This window comes from Cryptomeria japonica, chromosome 3 (assembly GCF_030272615.1).
Source record: "Cryptomeria japonica chromosome 3, Sugi_1.0, whole genome shotgun sequence".
In the NCBI taxonomy this organism is placed as follows: Eukaryota; Viridiplantae; Streptophyta; class Pinopsida; order Cupressales; family Cupressaceae; genus Cryptomeria; species Cryptomeria japonica.
Window position 1 is genome coordinate 163,961,582 of NC_081407.1, and position 22,039 is coordinate 163,983,620.

The 22,039-nt window shown below is 36.4% G+C and overlaps 1 protein-coding gene across 1 annotated transcript in view; it reads right to left on the minus strand.

The window, feature by feature from the left end:
• The window catches only part of LOC131043386 (large ribosomal subunit protein bL28c), a 48,640-nt gene extending 48,030 nt beyond the window's left edge, over positions 1-610 (minus strand). Inside the window, exon 1 of the mRNA XM_057976577.2 lies at positions 236-610. Within this exon, the coding sequence (XP_057832560.1) occupies positions 236-440 (205 nt within the window). The 5' untranslated portion in view covers positions 441-610. The remainder of the gene's footprint in view (positions 1-235) is intronic.
• Between the last annotated feature and the right edge of the window lie 21,429 nt (positions 611-22,039).

Genomic DNA, 22,039 nt, shown 5'->3' on the forward strand with positions numbered 1-22,039 from the left:
GCATAAATCAATAAACTCATGTCTATTTTCATACAGGGGAAAGTATACGCACTTATCAAACCCCATGAACAAGCTTTTACAATACCAGTAAAGCTGAACCCATTGCATGAATTCATAAGACCGTCTCTAAATTCATTTTGTAAACTATACCTACTAGTCAAATTTCTGAGTTAAAATTCTACAGAACCAAAAAGAAAATGGTAACCATGGATAATGGGTTTAGTGAGGTACTCACTTGCAACAATTTGAATGACAGAGGTTTTTTTGGTCACAAGCTTGGTAGCAGTGAAAGGAGAGCAGCATGCCATCTTGAGAGTAGCGCCCCTCAAAAACTGGGAATTGCTGAAACTCAGCGCATCTGCCTTCGCATTTGTATTTGCAATTTGAGTTCTTGTTGGGCATATGCTCTGAGACAGACGACCTAAAACAGTTGTTGCCATGTCTACTGCTACCAATCCAAACTTGAAATTCCCCGAATCGCTTTTCCTATTTATAGATTTTCAAAGGATATATTGACCTGGGATTTCTTATCCACTTGAAGAATTGAATGGGAATAGATTATGCCTGGCTATTTCTGTTTATCTTCTGGAGTAAAATGAAAACATGTCGATGTCAAAATTTTGCTCTAAAACGTTGTCTTTTAAATTGTTGTTTTTTTTTCCTTTAATTTGTATCAATTTTTTAAAATGGTTATTAAAATTTATGACCAATTTTTTAATTTTGTTGATTTGTCTTGTCGTTGCAGATTGTAACGTTTGGGAGCGTATCTCCTAGCTTTTTTCAGTGTAGTCCCTGCCGCAAGAATATTTTTGTTTTTATTATTTATTTTTTTTAAAAAAATTGTTATATTATAGAACTAGGTATTTTTTAAAAATGAATTGTTGGATTTTTTTAATTTAATTTGTTGTTTTGTGGAAAGTAGAGAAAAAGGTTTAATCAATGGTATAATTTGAGTGAAAAATATTTTACTTTCAATAAAATAGTTAGTGTTTACTTAATACTTAACACATGTAGATGATGTTCATATGGGTGAAGTATTGAGACTCTTGGAACCCTAAAATTTGAAGATTTTAGAGTTATAATTCATGCCAAGAAGCGGATTTCTCGATGCAATTGTATGCACTACCTATAATCAGCTCCTATAATCAGCTCCTGAAAACCTATGATCCGCTCCTGAAAACCTATGAACACGTTAAGAGTTCAATTTCCAAGTACGCCCTTCTGAACCATAATTTTTTTCCATCTAAACATTATTATGTCAAACTAATTATTCTTTTGCATTTTGTGTATATCCAAGTACCTTCGTTTCAAATTTCATATTCAAACAGTGTCATTTGATATGTTTATAAAGCTAACTCAAATGCTCTTTTCTTGAATTTAAAGTATACATTTTTAGATTTTTTATCAAAATGAGTGCATTTGGATATTAATAATTTTCTCTTGCAACTTCAATTAATATTATAATGTTATTTATTTAAATTATTTATGTTGCAAGGTAACAAAGGTTTATATGACATTTTTAACTAACATGAATTATAGTCTTGTTACCTGCACGGAAAAGAAATAATGAGTTTATTTCAAAAAGAATTAAAATTAGCTCATAAAGATTAGTCGAAGATAATAAACAACAGCAACAAAAAATGCATTCACGTTTTTGCAGGTCATCTTTTGGAGCTGTATATGAGTGATTAATGATGTTTTTTGCAGTTCGGGTCATCTTTTGGAGCTAGATATGAGTGATTAATGATGTCTTTTTGCAGTTTGGGTCATCTTTTGGAGCTGGATATGAGTGATTAATGATGTTTTTAGTCTTAAAATGATTGCCCTGACCATATATCTCACCTTGGAGGGCCTTTTTGTGATATTTTTATTGTTTTCAAAGTGTCAATGAGCCCATATATAACCCAGCAATACCCTGATGGAGGCATTTGCATTTTAGTTCTTTTTCATCGGGAGATCGGTGCAACAAAAAGAATGCTTCCCCGATGACACTCCACTATGAAGCTATTGAATTTTATTTTTATTTTTGCCATTGGGGATAGGAGCAAATTATATCTATTGGGTACATATTAAGGAAGTATTTTCTACCCAAAGGTTTTAAAAATAATATTTTACTTTGATCTTTTATCATTCATGAAATTACTTTGCAAAAAGTAAATTATTATATTTTCCTATTTTGGGGGCAATATTTATAAATTTTATTTATAATGTATTGGAAAAGAAATGTTTTTTTATCAAAAGGGAAATATATTTACATAGGTTCTTCCTACCTTAAGTTTTGAAGCATGGTGAAATGATGACTTAAATGAACTTTACTAAATTATGATTGTCATCTTTCATTATTTTCATATGAATAATTTCTACTCTAAATATATGAATTGAATACATATTAGGGTGAATTTTATTTATACAATATGATTGATGTATTTTGAGACAAAAAGTGAGGAATTTTAATTTTTCCAAAGAGGAGATTAATAAGGTAGTTTTATTTACTTTGGGAAGTTTTGTGACTCAAAAGTAAAAATATTCTCAAATGCTATATGCTTGATATGCCTATGTCTTGAGATTTTTTATTATCAAAATGATTTTTTGTTACTTCTCTTGGTAAAAGTATTTTTGTTCCAATGATAAAATGGCTATACTATTATGGATTAAAATCAATTTTAAGGGCAAAAATATTTTTTATTTGTATAGGGATTATATTACTGAAGATTTTATTTCTCTAAAATATCCCTAATGCAAAAATTTTGATTTATTACAAGTGTCTAACCATACCATTCTTGTGCAAATAATTAAATCATATTCCCTTGGCACATATTGCACAAGAAGTGTTTTTTACCCGAAGGCTTAATATAATATTTGGAGATAAAATGATTTTTATTTTTGCAAAAAATTCTTTAAATCATTGTCTCAAATATAACATTTTCTCACTCAATGTTATTTTGTAATATTATTTAATAGCGAGGAATATTTTGTCAAGGGAATTACATTTTATTTATAAAAGCCTTTTGACATATAGTGAAAATAATGAATAACATTTGATTATCAAATGGTTGATATTTTCTTTCATCAAATATATTTACCCTAAGTAAATAAATTGAACATATGCATTAGGGTAAATCATTTATATCATATGGATAATGGTTTGATTGGTTTTTTACAAGTATATATTTCATATTTCCAAAAGAATTGAAGTTGCCCTAAAAGGTGAAAATGTATTCTTATCGCATTATTGGAATATTTGTCATGGATATCATTTTCAAAAGGGAAGTATATTCTTTTATGAATCATATGTTATTATTTGAAAATCTATGCTAGGGTAAATTAATATTTTCCAAAAGGGTTGAAATACTTTGATTACTCTAACCAAGTATTTACATGCAAGAAAAGGTTATTAATTTTTCAAAGGCAAACCCTAATCAAGGGTAGAATATGATTAATTCTTAAATCAAGGAATTTGATTGACTTATCTTTGGGTGATAATGAATATTTAAAAATTTGCACAATCAAGCCAAGGAACTTTTTCAAGGCGAAAAATAAAAGAACATTATTAAAGCATTTATTTAGTATGTATTTTAGGGTTTTCATTTGTAATTATTTCTTAAACCAAAGGGTGTGTCCTTTGGGGATGAAATTGTCTGCAACTATCCTTTATGTTTATAAAAGGGAAGTCACACAGAACAAAGGGGAGACAATTTTGGGGCCGCTTGATGGGATGGGGTTAGGGATAGACTAGCCTAGTCTATGCTCTTGGATCCTTTCCTTGGATCACCAGGTGTTCTCTACACACCCTAGGGTCTCTAGGACTTCCTTTGCTTGAGGAATCCCTTGACCTTGCCCAATCCACCCACCAATGAGTTGCAATGTTGCTCCTAAGGTCTCACCTATTCATGAGACTCAAAACCCCTTACTATGGCTAATAAGGGCTAGGCTTGTTCTACACCTTCCAAGGTCTTAGAAAGGTTATATCAAGTCTAATTCTTGGTCTTTCCACCCATTCATGTGCCCCCAAGAGGTTTCAAGCCTTCAACCCCTTACCGATTTCACTATTTTGTGTTTTGCCTACAAAATAGGGCTACAAGGATTAGGACCAATTAGGCCTCCTACCCAGTCCTTTAGGGCTCCCTCTCACAAACGATGCACAAACTACCCAAACTCCCAAAATGGTCTGCCATTCATTTGGCAAGGGCTCGAGGATTTCTTTGGTTTTGGGCCTCCAAGTGGTCGTACAGTGCCTAGGGCAAATTTTAGGGGTTTTTAAGGGTTTTTGTGAGGGTTTTAAGGTCTGCCTGGGTCACAGTGGATGTTTTGTGTTCTAGCCACCTTGTCTAGATTGGTGGAGGCTCCTCCTTCACACCAGTGGTACTTCACTCACTCCTTTGCACCTCCTCCAAAGGGTGCACTCTCCTTTGACCAACCTCACTCTTCAAGACCTCTGCAACTTGACCTCTCCTAGTCGGGCACTGTCCAGTCTCGCCTAGGAGTGGGTCTTTGTTTGGCCTCCTTGCATTTTCAAGGGCCCTGCTTGCATGGGACTATAGTACAGGGTCTTCACTTCCATTTCCCATGGTTTCATGGTGATTCCACAATGGGGAATGGAGTTATGACTTCATTTGCCCAAACCAGTCTAAAACTGGACAAAGAAAAGACAGTTTACAACTATTTACAAACACACTCAACCTGCAAATAGAAACCTAATCTAATTTCTCACAATGAAGATATTTACACCATAGAAGACACTCCACACAATCTTACACGCAAATCAATCAATTAACTTGCTCGGTAGCTTCATTCAAACTGACTACTAACCAACAAACAGTCACAGTCAAGCTTTTCTTGCTTGGGTCGTACAATCTCTGACATCCAACCCATTAACTTAGGGTTTGCAAATACTTATACCACCTTTGCCTCGGTCTATGTGCCAATATTAGGGTTATCCATGCCAAACTAAGGATTTAGACCTCCTGGTGGAAAAGTTGCTTGACAACTTTTAAAAGTTGTCATGCAACTTTTGCAACTTTTGAGCAGCTTTCCCAATGTTGCTTTTCATGACTCCTAAACCCACATTGGGCCAACCTAAGGACACCACCATGTTATGAAGGACCCCTAAACACCACAAAGACACACATACCTTCCATTTTCAAGAAAGAAAATCTCAATCTTGACTTATGACCCCTAAGATCTCCTCTAGGACCCTAACTAGGACCTATGAGCACTTGGCTCATTATTTTATATACAATGGCTTCATAAGAAGCATAATACCAACAAAAAAAGAAGGAGGGAGAGCTTGGAAGGGTGCTCCTGCACCATACTCCCCCTCTGCACACAACTAAGAAATAGAAGAAGAGATGAGAGCTGGGTCTATTCCAATTGTCTTGAACCTGCTCTCCTCCACCCAAGTAGCTTCAGATACTGGTTGATCTGCCCATTTCACTAAGTGCTCCATGTAGACCTGGTGTCTGGTAGACTTCTTCACTCTTGACTCCAAAATCTCCTCTGCTATAGGCTTCTTCACTTGAGGTAAGGTATTCACATCCAAGTCTTTTAATACCTTGGCTTGGTTCTCAGTCTGCCTTGCTATCTCTCCCTTGTACATGATCAGATCAGCTACATTAAAGACTGGTGATATAGCTAAATCTGAAGGTAAATCCACTTTATAGGCGTTCTCACCATATTTTGCCAGAATTTTACAAGGTCCTACCCTTTTCATTTGCAGTTTGGTAGGCTTACGACTTTGCATCCTAGCTTTGCTCAAATGGACCATCACATAGTCACCCACCTTGAACTGAACTTCTCTCCTTTTCTCATCCATTTTGGCCTTTAGTTTTTGAGTGGATTCAAGGATGGCCTTCTTAACTTGCTCTTGGACTTCTTTGATGGTTTGAGTGAAGTCCTCTGCTTGCCCACTCTTCATCTCCAAAGTACTAAGGTCTCTCAACTCACATACTCCCCTTGGATGTCTGCCATACGCAACCTCAAAAGGACTTCTACCAGTGGTCCTATTCACACTGTCATTATATGCATACTCTTCTTGAGGAATGATTAGGTCCCATGTCTGCCCATACTCCTTAGTTAGACACCTCAACAAATTGCCTAACACCCTATTGATGACTTCAGTTTGACCATCTGTTTGGGGATGGTAAGCTGAGCTAAATGACAAGTTAGTTCCTAGTCTCCTCCATAATGTTTGCCAAAAATGGCCCATGAACTTGTTGTCCCTGTCTGAAACAATGCTTAAAGGGAGTCCATGAATCCTAACAATCTCCTTAAAGAAAAGATGTGCAACATAGCTAGCATCATGTGTAGTTTTGCATGGAATGAAATGGCTCATCTTGGAAAATCTATCTACTACCACATAGATGTTGTCCATACCTATCTTTATCTTGGGAAGTCCTACTATAAAGTCCATGCTTATGCATTCCCAAGGTCTATTAGGGACCGACAATGGTTGATAAAGACCAGCATTGCTTGATCCTCCCTTTGCTCTTTGGCATACACCACATTATTATACATATCTTTTCACATCCCTTGGCAACTTTGGCCAATAGTAGTACCTTTGTACTAAATCCAAGGTTTTGTTGACTCCAAAGTGTCCACTTAAACTGCCATTGTGTTTCTCTTGGATGAGGTTTTCCCTCATGGATCCTCTTGGTACACACAACTAATTACCCTTGAACAAGAGACCATTTTGGAGAGTGTAATCTGCATACTCACCATGGAAATGGTTCTCAAACTCCTTGCAAACCTTGTAAGCTGATGAGAAGTCTTCATCTCCTTCATAGAGGTCTTTGAAACCTTCTATTCCTATGCTCTGCAACTGTAACTCTTGAACTGTCAACAACTTCCTACTTAAGGCATCTGCCACCTTGTTAAGTTGCCCCTTCTTATGCTTGATGGTGAAGGTGAAGGATTGGAGGTATTCCATCCATTTCAAATGTCTATTGCTAAGCTTCTCTTGAGTGTTGATGTAACTTAATGCCTGGTTGTCTGTGAACACCACAAATTCCTTTGAAAGTAGGTAATGCCTCCATTTTTTAAGAGACTACACTAATGCATATAACTCTAGGTCATAGGCCGAGTACTTCTTCTTTGCTTCATTAAGCTTCTCACTGAAAAATGCCACAGGTCTTCCCTCTTGACTCAATACACCACCTACTGCAATTCCACTTGCATCACACTCCAAGGTGAATAGCTTATCAAACGTAGGTAGGAGTAGGATAGGTTTTGTGGCTACTTCTTGCTTCAACATTTGAAATGCTTTGTCAGCCTGCTCAGTCCATTTAAACTTAGTTTTAAGGCCTCCCTTAATGGTGTCAAGGACTAGTGCACATATGCCACTAAAGTTCCTCACAAACTTCCTATAGAATTGAGCTAATCCATGAAAACTCCTAACTTCAGTCCCTGTTTTAGGTGCAGGCCAATTCAAGATTGCCTCCACTTTGCTTGGATCCATCTTCAAGGTTCCCTTAGAAACCACAAATCCTAAGTAGACCAGCTCTTGTTTCAAGAAGTCACACTTCTCTAGGTTGATTGATAACTTCTCCTCATGCAACCTCTCTAAAACTAACCTCAAATGCTCAAGGTGCTCCTCTTTGGTTCTGTTATAGATGAGAATGTCATCTAGGTACACCACCACAAATCTACCTGTGAAGTCTTTCAACACCTCATTCATCAACCTCATGAAGGTGCTTGGAGCATTGGTGAGTCCAAATGGCATCACAAGCCATTCATACAATCCCTCTGTGGTCTTGAAAGCAATCTTCCACTCATCACCCTCCTTAATTCTTATCTGGTGATAACCACTTTTAAGGTCTAGCTTGGTAAAATGCATAGCCCCTCCTAAACAGTCCATTAGATCCTCTATTCTAGGAATAGGAAACCTATACCTTATGGTGATCCTATTGATTGCTCTTGAGTCAATGCAAAGTCTCCACTTGCCTCCCTTATTTGATGCTAGCACTACCGGGACTGCACATGGGCTGATGCTCTTCTTAATCAGTCCTTGTTCCAATAACTCCTGCACTTGCCTTGCTACCTCCTTGTTTTGATCAGGTGTAAGCTTGTATGCAGCTTTGCTAGGTAGGGATGCTCTGGGAACAAAGTCTATTTGATGGCTTATAGACCTTCTTGGTGGGAGTGTTGTAGGTGCTCCATCACTCACTATATCCTTATGCTCTTGCAACATTTGCTTTACCTCCTTGGGTTATTTTGCCTGCAACTTGTCTTCTTCCTCCTTTGGCTTCACAAAGATGGCACACTTCACTATCTCTTCCTCATGTAGCAAGTTTAAAAACTCTTTACCAGTAGCCATTAAGACACTAGGTGTCTTTGAAGTTCCTTCTTCATTCTCTGTCAAGGACTGAATTTTGAAGGTCTTGTTATCCTTCTTAAAGGAATGGAGTTCTCCTCTCCATCATAGATCACCTTCCTATCAAATTGCCAGGGTCTTCCTAGTAATAAGTGACATGCATCCATAGGTAACACATCACAAAGGATCTTATCCTTGTATCCTCCAATAGAAAACTCTACCCAAGTTTGTTCATTGACTAGCACACTCTACTCATGATTCAACCATGTCACCTTGTAAGGGTTAGTGTGGGGTATCCCTGTGAGTTTCAGCTTCCTAACTGCCTCTTCTGATATGATATTGTCAGTTGACCCTGAATCAACTATCACCTTGCAAACTTTACCAAGAATCTTGCATCTCACCCTAAACAATTCTCTCCTATGCTTAGGTTCATTCTTGACTGGTTGTCTTATCAAGACCCTGTTGAACATTAGATTTTCTCCAATCTCCGATTCAATATGGTCCACCTCAGGTGTCTTGCTGCTTGAAGAGTCTTCATGTGCATAAGCAATCCTCTTTCCACTGTTTGATGATGTAGGCTTGTCGGGGCATCTATATGTCGGGTGTCCCAATTGTCCACAATTGTAACACTTCATAGTTGCAAAGTAGGAGTTACCTCTGCCGGTACCTCTACCCCTATTTGGACCACCTTGCACACCTCTTCCTCTAGAATTTCTTCCTCTAAGATTGGTTTCACTGCCATGCTCAGTCAGCTTGGCTTCTCCTTGGTTCCTCTGCTCATTTGCCTTGCTTTGGTAACCACCTCGGTGATTCACTTGATCTCTACCTCTGCCTCTACCCCTGTTATTGGAGTCTCCTTTCCTTTTGTTCCTCTCTTCCACCTTGACTGCAAGCTGATGACATTTTTGAACAGTTGTAGGAGTCCATAGGCTTATCTCCTCTTGAATGTTCCACTTTAGGCCGCTTAGATACCTAGCCACCTTAATATATTCATCTTCTTGGACTTTGGATCTAAGACATAGCTTTTGGAATTCTTCGGTGTAGGAGGTTACATCAAGATCTTTTTTCTTCAATCCCTGTCTCTTCTTATGAAGTTGGATTTCATAATCCTCTGGTAAGTAGTTCTCCTTGATCTTACTCACCATGGCCTTCCAATTGGCAATAAGTAGCTTCCCCATACTAACTCTTTCTTCTTGTAGGTACTTCCACCATGTTAAAGTTGCTCCCCTTAATCTTGATTTGGCAACTTTAACCTTTTGAGCCTTTGTCACTCCCTCACACTCAAAGTGGTTTTCCATGCCCTCAATCCATTCCATAACAGTGTCTATGTCCATTCTTCCACTAAAATGTGGCAATCCTTCAAAAGCTTTGGTGTTCAAAGCCTTGATAGCCTTCACAAATAGTTCTTCATTGAACAAGGGATCTGGTTCAGGGATAATATCATCTATGTCTATAGTTTTCTTGCCTTTATCCTTGGTATCTTCACCCCAAGGTCCTTGTGTCCTCTGATCCACCACTTCCTGCAGTTTATCCCTTATCTCACTCATAGCTTCTTCAAGGAGTCTATTTTTCTCCTTCTGCTCTTCTACTTCTCTAGCCAGCTCTACATTAGTAACCATTCTGCTCTCCCCTACTGATTCACCAGTATATAGAGACATACACAGTGCTCCAAGTCTTTTACTAAGCTTTGATACCAATCTGATGGGATGGGGTTAGGGATAGACTAGCCTAGTCTATGCTCTTAGATCCTTTCCTTGGATCACCAGGTGTTCTCTACACACCCTAGGGTCTCTAGGACTTCCTTTGCTTGAGGAATCCCCTAACCTTGCCCAATCCACCCACCAATGAGTTGCAATGCTGCTCCTAAGGTCTCACCTATTCATGAGACTCAAAAACCCTTACTATGGCTAATAAGGGCTAGGATTGTTCTACACCTTCCAAGGTCTTAGCAAGGTTATATTAGGTCTAATTCTTGGTCTTTCCACCCATTCATGTGCCTCCAAGAGGTTTCAAGCCTTCAACCCCTTACTGATTTCACTATTTTGTGTTTTGCCTACAAAATAGGGTTACAAGGATTAGGACCAATTAGGCCTCCTACCCGGTCCTTTAGGTTTCCCTCTCACAAACAATGCACAAACTACCCAAACTCCCAAAATGGTCTACCATTCATTTGGCAAGGGCTCGAGGATTTCTTTGGTTTTGGGCCTCCAAGTGGCCGTACAATGCCTAGGGCGAATTTTAGGGGGTTTTAAGGGTTTTTGTGAGGGTTTTAAGGTCTGCCTGGGTCACAGTGGATGTTTTGTGTTCTATCCACCTTGTCTGGATTGGTGGAGGCTCCTCCTTCACACCAGTGGTACTTCACTCACTCCTCTGCACCTCCTCCAAAGGGTGCACTCTCCTCTGACCAACCTCGCTCTTCAAGACCTCTGCAACTTGACCTCTCCTAGCCGGGCATTGTCCAATCTCGCCTAGGAGTGGGTCTTTGTTTGGCCTCCTTGCATTTTCAAGGGCCCTACTATATGGGACTATAGTATAGGGTCTTCACTTCCATTCCCCATTCTTTCATGGTGATTCCACAATGGGGAATGGAGTTATGACTTCATTTGCCCAAACCAGTCTAAAACTAGACAGAGAAAAGACAGTTTACAACTATTTACAAACACACTCAACCTGAAAATAGAAACCTAATCTAATTGCTCACAATGAAGATATTTACACCATAGAAGACACTCCACACAATCTTACATGCAAATCAATCCATTAAATTGCTCGGTAGCTTCATTCAAACTGACTGGTAACCAACAAACAGTCACAGTCAAGCTTTTCTTGCTTGGGCCGTACAATCTCTGACATCCAACCCATTAACTTAGGGTTTTAAAATACTTATACCACCTTTGCCTCAGTCTATGTGCCCATATTAGTGTTTTCCACGCCAAACTAAGGATTTAGACCTCTTGGTGGAAAAGTTGCTTGACAACTTTTAAAAGTTGTCATGCAACTTTTGAGCAACTTTCCCAATGTTGCTTTTCATGACTCCTAAACCCACATTGGGCCAACCTAAGGACACCACCATGTTATGAAGGACCCCTAAACACCACAAAGACACACATACCTTCCATTTTCAAGAAAGAAAATCTCAATCTTGACTTATGACCCCTAAGATCTCCTCTAGGACCCTAACTAGGACCTATGAGCACTTGGCTCATTATTTTATATACAATGGCTTCATAAGAAGCATAATACCAACAAAACAAGGAGGGAGAGCTTGGAAGGGTGCTCCTGCACCACCGCTGGCTGGGCTGCAAGTGTTATGTTTTAGAAAGGCCTAGTAGGAATGAGAAGTTTATTCAGTGCAAACTGAATGTATTGGAGTATTTGTAAGTGCAATTTTTGTGTATGTTCTTATTCCAGAAGTTAATATACGAGATTTCATGTTTTTATCTTCAGATCGTTGTGTGTAATTTTGTGTTTGATGAAATCATATGTCCTCTTGATAAATCTTTTGGATTTGTTGTGATGTGTCATCACATGATGTTGTATCGAATGTAAAATTGGGTTTTTATTGTTCATGCAACACATAATGAAACCTTCACAGTGATGGTCTTATAATTGTTTCTTGAGTTGATAGTGATTCTTGTCCACAAAGTTATTCATTAACTATTAGATAAAGGCATTGGTCTGCTATTAATCTTTGTTGAATAAGTTTGTATGCATTAAGTCCTTATCAAAGAAACAAATCTTCTAATTTCTATAAGTACTGCTCTTTTCATAATTGCTTAAAGTCCTAGCAGTAATCTTTTGCATAATTCAACTATACTCACACTTATTTTATCAATTTTAAAGGCATTCAATAAAAAGCACTTTTGTTAGCACAGTTGCAAGAAAACCTTTTGCCATCCCTACAATTGCTAATTCCCATAGTTTAAATCCACTCAAAACAAACCTCTTTTCTTCTTGAGAGTGTAAGGTACACCCACCTAGGTTTAGTGGAGCATAAAGTGCAGAGGAATTTGGTCTTCGACCATTCCTATTCATTGGCCAAGGCTGATTGGATCAACTGAGGATTAGGCAAGTCTTTGGTTTTCCAATTTGTGGTTTTGGGCACCAACAGAGACATCATTATATAATTCATCCTAATTGTATTCTTGTTCAAGACAACTTAATCAAAGAATTTCCCCTTTAAGGTCAAGCTCGTATAACTAGTCATCCTATTTACAAACCTTATACAAGTGTTTTTTTTTTTAATCGATAATATTGGATTTTATTAATATAGAAAGGAAATTACATCTTCAAAAATTATTATCACTAAATTAATTGCAAAAAGACTTAAGGTTTTCTTTAGGACTCTGATTTCTTATGAGCATTGGGGTTTTGTTGGGGGAAAGTAGATTATTGATGGGATTGTGATTGCTATGGAGGCTATTCATTCAATGGCGACCTCTAAAGAGAAGGTAATGTTCATGAAATTTGATATTGATAGGGTGAAGTGGGCTTTCTTACAAAAGGTTCTCCTTACCTTCAATTTTGGGGGTGAATGGTTAACTAGATTTTGATTTGTGTTACCTCTTCTTCATTTTTTGTTCTTATTAATGGGGAACTGTCATAGCTGTTCAGTGCATCTTGTGGTCTTTGACAAGTGGATCTCCTTTCTCCTTATTTGTTTATTATCATGGTTGAGGGGTTGGGAAAATTAATTAAATCTTAGGTTAGACAAGGTTTGATTCAGGGTTGGAGCTAGAGCAACTCAATGCCTCCTCATTCTCCCATGTGATTTGTGGATGATATAGCTTTGATGGGTATGGCCAATATTAATGAAGCTGTGAATTTTTGGAAAGCTTTGGACATTTGTTTGATTGCATCGAGGCAAAGAATTAATGGGGATAAATCTTCTATTTTTTTCTTTAATACTCCTTAGCTTATCTAGAGCAAGATTGCTTGGATTCTTATATTTCGAATGGGAACTCTTCCCTTTATGTATCTTGGGATTCCTATTTTTGTTGGATCTCAGTGAAGGGAGTTTTGGCAGGGAATTATGGACAAGTTTTGTAGGAAAGTAAGTCAATGGACTTATAGATGGCTTTCATATGCAGAAAGAGTGACTCTTTTGAAGTTAGTGGTTCAAGCTTGGCTTATTTACAAATGTTTTGTGCAGGTGACCCCTTGTAGCTTTGTTAAGGAGTTTCATGCCATTTATCACCAATTTTTATGGTTTGGAAATGTTTTTCCCTCGAAGTGGAGTCTGGTCAAGTAGGATTCTATTTGTAGGCCGAAGCAAGAAGCCAGTCTTGGTCTCCAACTGATTGGTATGATTGATCAAGTGTTAGCTACTAAGTTATAATGGAGGTGATGTACTTGTCAGGATCAAGACTGGGCTAGAGTGCTTACCCATAAGTACATTTGTGGGGTGGCCAGCTCAATGTGCCTCAATATTGCTTGGTGGGAAAGGATTTGATGATTTGGAATAAGCTTTATCAAGGAGAAAAGATTATCAAGGAGGGCTTATTTTAGATGTGTAACAAGGGCTCTGTTGCTCTTTTTGGGTTGGATTCTTGGGATGGTCATCCCCCTATTGTGCATGAGTTTACTCATATTCAACTTGTGTGTAATATTTTGACTGAGGATGGTTGGAAAAAGGTGGAGGATTTTAAGACTTTTAAGACTATGGATCAGTTGGAAGTGACTTGCTAGAAAGATCCTCAAGAGTGTCCTGGTGGTGGTAGTGAGGAATATTGGTAGGAACTTGTTAGGATCTTAGCAAGCATACTATACAACTCTCTTGCGGGAAGGGATACTCTAGCTTGGAGTCTTGATCCAAAGGGAAAGTTTTTTGTAGCCTCGGGTTATATGGAGTTGGATAGGAACTTGCATGGTCAGGTGGGTAAGCCTTGGTGGAAGCAAGATTGGAATAAGTTTTCCTAGCCAACATGTAATTTTTTTCTTATAGTTGGTGGCCCAAGATAAGTGTCTCACCTAGAAGAATTTTTGTAAGAGGGGATTTCATGGCCCTTCCATGTGTATTCTTTGTTATAATGATGAGGAGTACACTTCTCATTTATTATTTTAATGTTAATATCCTAGAATGATTTGGCATTAGTGGTGGGCGGCGTGGCATCATGCTTATGTTCATGCCACCTCTTTAGTTGAATTTTGGGATAGTCTAGGAAGACCTCTAGCTAAGACTTCTTTTCTCTAGGTGGCTTGGGTAATTGGTCCTATTCTTACTCTTTGGAATATTTGGTTGGAAAGGAATCACAAGATATTTCTAGATAATAAGATGGGGGAAGCTTAGGTGTGGATAAAAATTATCAGCAGACTTCAGAAGACAAAGTGTGACCTTTTGTGGTTGTTGATCCTAGTGATCAAGATGATATTAAGAATTTAAATTTGGGGGAAAGTAATAGTACATTCGAGGCTGGCAAGAGACCATGACAAGCTAAACAAAGGATTCATCAAGAAGGGATATGACTTCCTTCTCTTGGGAGAGTTTTGAAATTTAATACTGATGGGTCTTCCCATGGGAATCCTGGTCATGTAGGAATTGGGGGAATTGGTAGAGGCTGTAAGGGTGATGTTATGTTCTTTTTCTCTATTTACAAAGGGCATCGCTTTAATAATCTAATGGAAGCTCTTGTTATTTTGTATGCAGTTGAGAGAGGGTACTCCCTTGGTTGGAGGAGGATCATTTGTGAGTCTAATTTACAAGTTATTGTTGACTTGTTGAATGAGTTCATTGGCAATTGGCCTTAGTGGGCAAACAAATTTTGAATCTTTGCAATTTTTTGGATTATGTTTCTTTTTGTCATATTCCTAGAGAGTGGAATAAAGTGGCAAATTGCCAAGCCAAGTGGTCTTTTGAGAATCTTGAGGGATGGGATGTGGATGATTGGGGATTATAATTTTTTGTTCTAGGTTGATCCTTTTGGATCTTCTTCTAGTTGGTTGGGACTCATTCTTGTCGAGTCTATGGTTTTCTATGATTATACTTTTTGATTTATTTTGAACAAATTTTTACCCCTCTTTTCAAAAAAAAATAAGGCCTTATATTTGATATTTGATCAAACTATTTTAAGTGAGCACTTTTGGAGGGAGTTTTCAAAGAAAAAAGAGCATTCAAATTAAAAGGAGCCAATATGGAATTTATAGAAGGAAGAGAATTACTCAAATGAAAACATCCATTATTTATTAAAATCGAACCCTTTTTTTCTCAAAACTTGAGCACTTGTGTTCATCTTCTTACCCAAGGATGAAAAATCTTAGAGTGAGAATTTGCAAGATGAAAAACCTCTTGTTATCTAATTTGAATTAGAGGATGAAAACTCTTTTGTCCTTTGGGGTGATTTCATCCAATAATCACACTAGTACAAAAATATTAAGTCATTTCTAGTTTTATTTTGGTAAAGGAGGATTTTGGAAATTCTTAGTTGTGTTGAATTTGCAAATCAAGTTTCAAATTTTAAGTATTTGGTATCCCATTTGTTGTGGCATAGAAAATCCTCATCATTAATCACTATAATGTTCACACCTATAGGATTGTATAAGTTATATGGATGTCATGTACACTTCATGCACCCTTTTTTAAGTCATCATTAGTAGTTGTGAATTGGTTTTGTCTAGTTCTAAAGAAATTCACACTAAAGTTTACAATTCATTCCTTGCCACCACCATACCATTCCATTCTTACCAAGATCATATTCGTGTAGTCTTTTATGCAACTTGTACCATAGTTTGAGTGTATTTTCTAAATAGTAGGTTTGATTTATGATGTTTATCTAGAAACTTTGAGTGATAAATGTAAATAATTTCTATTTTTTATTCTATTGTGTCCTTATAGATATCCAATTTACTACAAATAATAAATTCATTTAGTGTACGAATAGTTAAATATTTTTTTCATGGGTATTTATGGCTTTTGTTAAGTGTTTCATTTGTATTGCATACAAAAAAAATATTTAAATAATATTTTATGGGTTATTTATGGTTTTTATTAAGTGTTTCATTTGTATTGCATACAAAAGAATTTTAAAAAATTAGGGTTTATAATTTTTTCAAAAAGGGATATTATTGTGAGAGTTGAGAAACACAACACCACAGGAGCCCAAATGATCTTTGCAAGCTGAATAACCTGTTACAAGGAGAAGCAAGGAAGCAAATAACAAAAAAGCAATACACATAAAATTTTCTCAAGAAGATGAGAGCTCAACTCTCACATGGTATCAAAGCTATTCTAGGTTTTAGCTTCTCCCTAAGTCTAGCTTAAGGGGCGGTGTTAGAGTATTCAGGTATTTACTTGATTAATTATTTGTTTAATTATTTAAGTTCCCTTTATCTCTTTTACACTTAAGCTAACTTTAGGTGCATAATAATTAATTCTTTTATTAATTATTATGTGCAAGCCTAGGTTTTCCTTTTTAGGGTTTCTTGACCTATTAGAGGTTAATTCTTTTCATTGTATTGTAAGGATTATCACATTACATATTTTGTGAATATTGAGCTCACATATTTTGAGCATATTTTTTGTGTATTGCTTTTTTGTTATTTGCTTCCTTGCTTCTCCTTGTAACAGGTTATTCAACTTGCAGAGATCTTTAGGCTCCTGTGGTGTTGTATTTCTCAACTCGGTCTGGCTTGGAACCAACTTATTACCCGAATACTCTAACAATTACAATGGTTTATTTAAAGAATATATCAATTAATTGATATTCTTTGTTTTTTTTATTTGCAAGAATATGCAATGCATAGTTGCTCATATATCTCTAAGACATAAGAAATGTTGTAAGTGGCCAAGATACTCCCAATTGTATGGCCTTAGCATCCTTATAAATTAAATTTAGGAATGAGTTCTCAAATCATCATCAAGATAGTAATATTATATTATATATAATGTGATTTGAAGGCATTTGGTAGTTCAAGCCTAGAGATGTGTTTTTAGTATATCTATTTTTATTTATGTGATCTACGTAAAGGTAGAAGTTGTCACTTATAACATTGAAAGTCTATTAATGACAAATGTGTCCTTAAAAAGTGTTTTTAAAGTAGAATACTCCTTAAGTTATGACTATTTTTTAACTGTTTATAATAGATAGTCTCTTATTTTATAGTTTTCCTACTAGTATAAACTAAAGCAAGATCATTCAAATCCATATACAATCTTACATCACCAAAATAGTAGCAATTAATGTTTTCAATTTCTTCTTGAAATTTATTTGTTGTTGTCTTGTAGCTTCTTATCAACTTGCCTTCTTACATCAATTCTACATAAAGGATGTAGGTTATTTGTATATTTTAGACCACTTGTAATTATTATTTATATGCCTTATTCATATTTTTGCAATCCTAAACTAATGTTATACATGATAGTTCTTATGTAAATGGTTTGTTATAGAAAATGTGATAAGGACTATATTCTCTACTACAAGATCTATGTATTATTGATAAGGATGTCGATATGAACATGGGTATTCCTTATCTAGTTTCCCTCTTTGTAGTGTGAAAAAGTGTGTTAACAAACTATTCATTAGTTCAGACCTATTCAAATATGTCCACATGTTAATTTTACTTAGGGAGTGAAGAATATTTCTAGAACTTTCTTGTAGGCATGTGATCTTATCCTCTAGTTATTACATGACATTGGATTAAGAGAAATGTCACCATCCTAGCTAGTCTTACCTCTCAAATATGCCTATATAGGCAAGGCCTCATATGTATATTTGAGCACATTCATTTATCACTATTGATATAATATATTTTGCATCCATTATTGGCATATTAGTGCTTTTGTTTTTCTTTCTTATAGAAGCATATTTTGGTTTTGCAAGTGACCTTGGTTGCTTGAGTTTTTGGGTGACTCTATTAAACTAGTTGTGCTATAAGATGTAATGTTGTGAAAAGACCTACAGTAGATATTTATGACATGTTATTGTTGGGATAACCAAGTAATTCAAGTTTATCATTCCTTAATGCATTGTAGTTAAATAGGTTGGGGGTTCTTTCAAATAGCCAACAATTACTTTCTAATTAAAAAGGAGATTTTTTCATTTATCTTTCGAATATCCAACTATTACCCTCTAAATAATAAAGGGGTTTTCACTTCTTTTTTTTCTTCTATATTTAACATCAATAGATCAAGTATTTCAATTGACTTTAATTACTTTCAATAATATAGACTATGTGCAATTTTTCTATATTCATGAAAAAGTTAATTTCACATAGAAATTGCATTGTAGGGCATCATGATATATTCCTTCTATTTTTTGTGGAAACATTCTACCTTTTCAAAGATTTTCTTAGATTCTAAACAATATAGTTATATCTTTGAGATCATATGGTAATCTAGAAGTGTCTAGTCATGAGCATTTCTTTTTCTTGTTTGTGGGCTATGTGCAATTTTTCCTTAGTTTTTTCTAGCCATTATAATTTTGCAACAATGCATAAAAATAGTTTTATTATTGTTTGATTGCATGCCAATTTTCTTGGGCCATTTATCTTTTCTATTGTTTCACAAGGTTTTGGTTGTTCTTTTGACAATGTGACTTCTTTTTTACCATTCCTTGGTTGATTTCTTATTCCACTAGTATATAGTTAATTCTTGAAATGAGTGGTTAATTCCTTACTTGGATTAAAACATGATTTGTAATATTTTTCTTGGACAAAAGTGATTTTTAGTTTTTATTGTTATTTATTTTATCATCTAATAAACCTCAGTGGGGGAATAGGGTTGTTCATGAGAGGGGACTAATATTTGTTTTGAAAAGAGAGAAGTGAGGATCTAATGAGAAGAGGAAAGGGAATATTTGTTTAGTTAATTAAGAAAAGAGTGTAGATCCTTAGAGATTGAATAAGGGGATCAATGAAAAGAAGATTGTAAGAAGCTTCATAGTGAGAGTATAGTCTAGTTGGAGATAATTTTTTATTATATAGGTAAACAAATCTTTGAAGGGACCTTGGAACCCTTTACAACAGACATCTACTTATAAAATAAACATCAAATAACTAGCAACAAATTATCAATAAAATAACAACAACAAACAATAAATACTACCAGGCCTACTAGAGCTCCTTCAAAATACACGCATCTTCTAAATATTTTTTGATAAGATTTTCATGGAGGTTGAACACCTCCTAAATCATCTAACTCTAAGTGTCCTTCACTTTGAACTGGCTACAAGTTTTAGTTTAAGGCCCCTCGATTTAATAGTTCATGTCCTTTTCATTGTCCTTACCAACATTACTTCTGGTATTACCACCTTTGTTTGTGCTCTCATCACCTAGGTTAACCCCGCTACTCTTACCTTTCTTATTCTTGTCCTTGGGCATCAATTTATTAGCCTATTCATTCAACACCTTGAGTCCCTCAACACTATTCTAGATGCAAGACTTACTAACATTCACCATTTTTTCATCTTTTGATGGACTTTAAGAATGGTCTTCTCCAAAATTTGAATCCTATTCTCATAATTAATTTGTAAAGTAGAGACATTCTTAGAAACATCTTCCAAAATGGTCAACATTTTCAAATTTATCTTATTTAATTTTATCATTCTCAGGGTCATTATCCACTTTTTTCATCCTACATTGAAGATCCTGAACCTTCTCACTAACAATATCAATTTCATCAAAGAGCCAATCTAAGGTGGCCCATAGTTCCCTCCATAGACCAACCTATAATATCATCAATATGCCCCCTACTATCACACCCAAAGTCATCATCCTCCACCATACTCTAATTCACATAAGAAATTTTCATCTCCTCCAAACTCACTTCCTTATCAACTCTATCCATATTATCACTTTGAAATTATTTCTCCTTCCCTTTCTTAATTCCACTGTCCTTATCAACTATGATGTGGTGAAAAGATGAATGATGGAGAGATCAAAAGGAAAGCTTTTCTTCCTTCTGAGGAGAGATGAAAGTTTCACTGCGAATTTCCCTTCAAACACTTTATCCACATTACATTTAAAAGAGGGGGTGGAATTCACTAGATCCAATCTCTTAGAGAAGAGATTGAATACTAAATGAATTGATAATAGTGTTAAAATGACAAGCTAACCCCTCTTTTAGAATGGAATATGATTGAGTTATGTGTTGTGAGACTAAGTGTAAAAGTAGCAAAGAATTTATTATAACTTGAAATCGAAGCATGGGATGAAGTTGTGCACCTGGATTTGGCTATAATATATCGAGACGAAGCTGCCTGCAAATTTGAGGAAAAGTTGTCAGGACCGTGTTGAAAGTGCACACGGTCCTCCAAAAAATACGCAAAACGAAAAGGGTTTTTCCTCCTCTGCAAATGGAATCCAAATCTGCAAACATAGTTGCGCACCTACAACCTACACACAGAAAAGAGAGGAAAAGGGGTTGGGATTGGGGGTTTGCCTTTGGGTCAAACCCCAGTTTTGGAATTAACCAAATGATGAAAGAATGTACTTGCAAGTAAATGTAAATAAAAGACCGAAATGTAATTCACCTCAAGGGAGGTTGTAATAGAATTGCTTGTATGAAATTGTATGTTGAAAAGGATCTCCTCTTCAATGGTTGAATCCTTGACTTGAATGAAACACCTAGCCTTGAAGGGAGACTTGAGAATGCTCAATGCTTGAAAGGGATGCTTGAACTCATGCCCACTCTTTGCTTATTGAAATTATGCAAATGAGAGGACAAATGTGACTTATATACTCATCAATTAGGATTAATTGACTGATTTTTCATCATAGGCCGACATAGGGGAAGTTTTCCTGATTTATGCAAATACTAATGCAAAGATAGGACAGAGGGGGGCCCAAAATAGGGCAGGGACAGGGGTGCCACGCCCCTGTCCTACCCTTGTCTCAGGACAGGAAGTAGGTTCAAGTAGTGCAAAGTGTAGTAAAAGTGCAGTTTTCGGGGATGAGCAAGTCTCGGGTCTCCAATTAGGGTTGGGGATTCAAATAACCAACATGAAGACCCTAATGTGGTTGCAAATTATAGGGGTCACAATTTTATGACACTAAATTTAGCCCCCACTTTAGCAGGAGTATAAGCATACACCAATACTGTCGGTAAAGTACAAGGAAACAAGATTGAAAGACTTCTACCACGTCAAGGAGGCAAGATGCACCAAGCCCCCAATGGACTAAGGATCTTACGACATCGATTGACAAAGTAAAAGGGACGATCAAGAAGGGAAAACCATGACTGCAAGTAGCAAGGTTCCCCTCACTATGAGTCATGAAAAGATACCAAAATTATAGAGCAAAGCTAAGTTCACTAAATAACTCTAAGTATCAAGGAGGAAAATATGAGCAAAGTGTATGCCCCCACATTAAAGCGACCGTGCATGCCTTATCGGGAGCTATTTCTTTAAGGTAGGATACACTCAAAAGAGAGAGAAGAGAGGAAGCACATTATTGCAAGGATTCAGTCCCCCAATCGAGGAATAAATCCAAGGATAATGAACACAAAACACGAGATAGTTTCTCTTTCCTCAGGGTCAGTATGTTGTATGATAACTCTTGTATATCATATATGTATACTTGCATATAATAATCGTCGTTCCCCAAAGAAAGGACATTACTTTGGAAGAAAGGGAATAGAGGATGTCTTTCAATTCAACATGAAAGAGACCAAAATAGATCTCAATGCTTTGCATCATCCTTAAGTAGACATTATGGGAAAAATAGAAGAATGGGGATACACATAGAAGAATAGTCACAAAAGAGCAAGAAAGGAGAGAGGGAGATCTACGGTGCTAATAT